The 4,354-nt window shown below is 39.8% G+C and overlaps 1 protein-coding gene across 1 annotated transcript; it reads right to left on the bottom strand.

The window, feature by feature from the left end:
- Window positions 1-670: 670 nt before the first annotated feature.
- Window positions 671-1,667, bottom strand: LOC117318646 (histone-lysine N-methyltransferase, H3 lysine-79 specific-like; the record flags this gene model as incomplete). Its single annotated transcript, XM_033873610.1, is given in 2 exon segments — window positions 671-853; window positions 1,487-1,667. A coding segment is annotated over 1 exon segment (179 nt), but the record flags the coding sequence as incomplete, so codon positions are not given.
- Window positions 1,668-4,354: the final 2,687 nt, after the last annotated feature.

Raw genomic sequence — 4,354 nt, forward strand, 5'->3', positions numbered from 1 at the left:
TAGTCAACCTGGCTTCAGTACTAGCTACTCTTTAAGATGTGTCTATATACAGTAAAGGGGCTGCAATAGCTTAGTTGGTTGGAACACTGGCTACATATAACATCAGGAGAAGATCTGAGGTGTATGGTTTAATGCTCTCTAACTAACTGTGTTGGTTTACTTTGTGTTTCTGGGAAAGCTGAGAAACGGACTGGTCTGTGCTGTCATGATTGTGTCCTTTGGCAAGACACATTACCCTTATTGTTCTGGATGGCATGCAACAGGCCTTCTGTATATTATTCAGTGAGGTAGGCACGAACTACTGCAAGGAGACCCGGCTGTCTCAAAATAACCCTGGCTGTTCACAGGGTGATAAACCCAGCAAACAAACAAATTATAAGTGTGTTCATTTATAATGGGATTTTTTTGAGCCAATTTGCAATCTGATAATTGAGACTATTCAAAACCTCAGCAACATCTAGGCTGATAAGATCAGAATGGAAGAATGAAAAAAAACGGAGAAAACTAATTTGTATTCATAACAACAAGAATCCCATTAGAGCAGTTGTGTTGAAATTAAATCAGGACATGTTTTCAGAATGATGGTGACACAAAATCATTTTATGATCATCGGAGCCCTGTTTATGTTGATCCTCATAATATAACACAGGACTTATAAAATTTAACCTACTTGTCTTTGCTTGTGTGTACAACATCTTCATCTTCGTCTTCATCATCATCTATAGCTTCCCTTGATTGTGGAGATAGCGAAAGCTGACTATCAGGGTCATCGTCCTGTTCTCTGTAGTCAGGGCTGGGGGCCAGTTCACCCTGCTCATAGGGGCTACTGTCTTCCTCAGCGTCTGACATAGCCCTTAGAGAAACGTTAAAAGATGATACCTATATCAGTAAACTTCTGAAAATACTAAAGTTTTGTATGTATTCTTTAATCTATAGATAGGATTTTTTATGGTGTAGGTTTAACAACAACAAATCATTGATTACTCAAACATTTTGCTGACATGAGCACCATGCTCTTTAGTCCGAATTCTCTGACGATCTTACTACACCACAACTTGCAGCTTTAAAGGTGATATCATCATCGTAACACTTAAGATTATGTACTGCAGTACTCTTGATCATGACTCTTGTAATATTACACAAGAGGTCTTGGCCCGCCTGATTAAATTGGTGGATCTGCGACACGGCGCTCGTCGTGTTGAACGTTAACCTCTTACAATGTTAGAGTAGTCCCAGACAAGTAATCCAAGTGCCATCGAACTGGTGTTATTTTAGTGTGGTCATCAAAAGTAGGTCTGTACTGGAAAAAAAACAGTACGTCTGCGGTACGAAACGAACACCGGTACAACTCGCGGTGATTATTGATATAACACGTTTAATTCCCCTGTCGGGCTATAATACGACCAATCAGCACCCTGATAAAAGGTTATCATGGTGTAAAGGTATAAACAAATCTACACAACAGACAACAACGTGTTCTGCTTACCTTTTTTCAATCCCTCAAACCTCTAAACGCGACAAAGCGTATTTTGTAATTTACACAGGAGAGTGGGTGCCAAGGGAGACAACCTATGACGTTACTGCCTCCGGCACATCCAAGTGGGTGCGCCCACACGAGCTCCCGTCCTCACGAGCTCCCGTCCTCACATGAACCTTACTCTGGGTGTCCCCTACACACTCGTCCTCACATGGACCTTACTGTGGTGTCCCCATACACACTCGTCCTCACATGGACCTTACTGTAGTGTCCCCTACACACTCGTCCTCACATGGACCTTACTGTGGTGTCCCCTACACACTCGTCCTCACATGGACCTTACTGTTGTGTCCCCGGGGTACTGACACAGGTGAGCTGTGAGCACGCGCATTCATCATCTCTACTAACTATATATACTCACGTGTAAGTACCTACTTTAAAACAGGGATAGGAATTATAATTTAACAAGAAATATCTTTAAAAACGATAAACGGCATTGAGTTTTAATGCTGGTGGTTTGCTGTTAAAATAGACAAACTAATGTGTTTCAGCTCGGATAACAAAATTATATCAGTTTGAATCATTTTTGGTAATAAGACTACATTTCAATCAGAAATATAATTATATTAATGTGTCATTTGAAAAGATACATCCACATACTTCACCTTGACAGAGACATATATATATACAGATATGTCTCTGATAATAATTAACTTAGTGGTCAAAACATTAGCTTCTTATGCAGTTAGATGGGGAAATAATGAAATCACCAAAAAAAGAATATACTGTATACATTGAGGAATGGAAATTAATTCCTCCCACATAATCGGGGATATTATGCTTTTGGCAAAAATATGTTTCCGGGCAAAAAACCGCCGTGGGCCGATTTAGCCCCCCTATGCACAACCTCCTTTCACGGTTTATTTATGGGTTTTACGTCCGGTGATCGCTCCGCCTCACATACTCTTCCCAGCCTCCACAATTCCATATTTGGAAGAAGTGGAGGCAAGATGGCGGAATGTTAGACTGTTTACTCACTGTTATAGTGTTACGCTACGGCATTGCAATATAGTGCCGAAAATGAAAACATAGAGAAAATAATTTCCTTAGCGTACAATAATTTGTTTACGGTGTGAATTTGTTCTTTTTACACTTAAGAACTAATCAATTACTTCTAATACCGACTTCGAGCCGTATATTTACAGAGTTTACAAAAACCGGTCGAATCGTCATCGTCAACAGTTTTTCAGTGGGAGCAGTACGACTGGCCGAGACGAAAATGTCTTTAAAATAACGGTTATACGCTACAAGTACGTATAAAATGTGAATACCTCATACATTAGAAATTTTATGGATCTTATTAACTATGAATTATGTTACAATTATCAATATGAGACTTACACTATGAAAATATAAATTTCGGCCACTGAACGCTGAGCTTAGTGACGATCCAAGATGGCGGCTGCTGCTGCCACAATGCGCTACTTGTTGACAATAAAAATCATATAAAATCGGAAATACCGCTAAATGAACAACTGAGTACATGGACATATAGTAAAACATGTACTCTATCAGTCTGTGCTGCCCACTATTCCCAAATTAACATAAATGACTTGTGTAGCCTTTTGAACACACCGGGGGTACAAACGTAAACAAAGATCAGCTGATCACTAGTTGACAAACTTTCATGCTGCAGACTACAAAAACCACTTGCATGTCATGCACATTCGTTACAATATCTATCAACATGCATTAAAGGCAAGTTAGTTATACATTTTTAGGTCACCCGAGACAAAGTCTCAAGTGACCTATTCTTATCCCCTTTTGTCCGTCGTCGTCCGTCGTGCGTCCGTAAACAATTTACATTTTCGACTTCTTCTCCAAAACCCACGAACCAAATTCTATGAAATTTGGCAGGAAGCTTCTATGGCTAAAGGTCAACCAAAATTGTAAATTATATGGTCCCCACCCCCCAGGGGCCTGAGGGGCGGGGCCAAAAAGGGTCACATTGACCAAAACTTCAAAAATCTTCTCTACTCTCAGATATGCTGGAATCAAAAACTCTTCATAGATGGAAGGGTCTTAAGGTGTTTTACCAAAATTGTAAATTTCATGACCCAGGGGTTTCACGTTTGCCCCTGGGGAGGGGCTAAACTTTATAGTTTATATAGGGAAATCACATTTTTGACTTTAATTTGTTTTATTTCTATTGGAATTCATTCTAATTTTGTAAACATTGTCAGCATGGGATGACAGTTTGATGGCATGCACATGTTGGCCCTGACTGACCCCCAGGGGCTGATGGGCAGGGCTAAAAGGGCCAAATTGACTGAAATTTCACAAATCTTCTTCTCTACTCTCAGATATGATAGAATCAAATACACTTCATAGATGGCTGGGTTTGAAAGTTCTTTACCAAAATTGTGAATTTCATGACCCTGGGGTCTCAAGTTTGCCCCTGGGGCGGGGCTAAACTTTACTATAGTTTATATAGGGAAATCACATTTTTGACTTTAATTTGTTTTATTTCTATTGGAATTCATTCTAATTTTGTAAACATTGTCAACGTGGGATGACAGTTTGATGGCATGCACATGTTGGCCCTGACTGACCCCCAGGGGCTGATGGGCGGGGCTAAAAAGGGCCAAATTGACTGAAATTTCACAAATCTTCTTCTCTACTCTCAGATATGATAGAATCAAGTACACTTCATAGATGGCTGGGTTTGAAGGTTCTTTACCAAAATTGTGAATTTCATGACCCTGGGGTCTCAAGTTTGCCCCTGGGGCGGGGCTAAACTTTACTATAGTTTATATAGGGAAATCACATTTTTGACTTTAATTTGTTTTATTTCTATTGGAATTCATTCTAATTTTG

This window comes from Pecten maximus, unplaced genomic scaffold, assembly GCF_902652985.1.
Source record: "Pecten maximus unplaced genomic scaffold, xPecMax1.1, whole genome shotgun sequence".
NCBI lineage: Eukaryota > Metazoa > Mollusca > Bivalvia > Pectinida > Pectinidae > Pecten > Pecten maximus.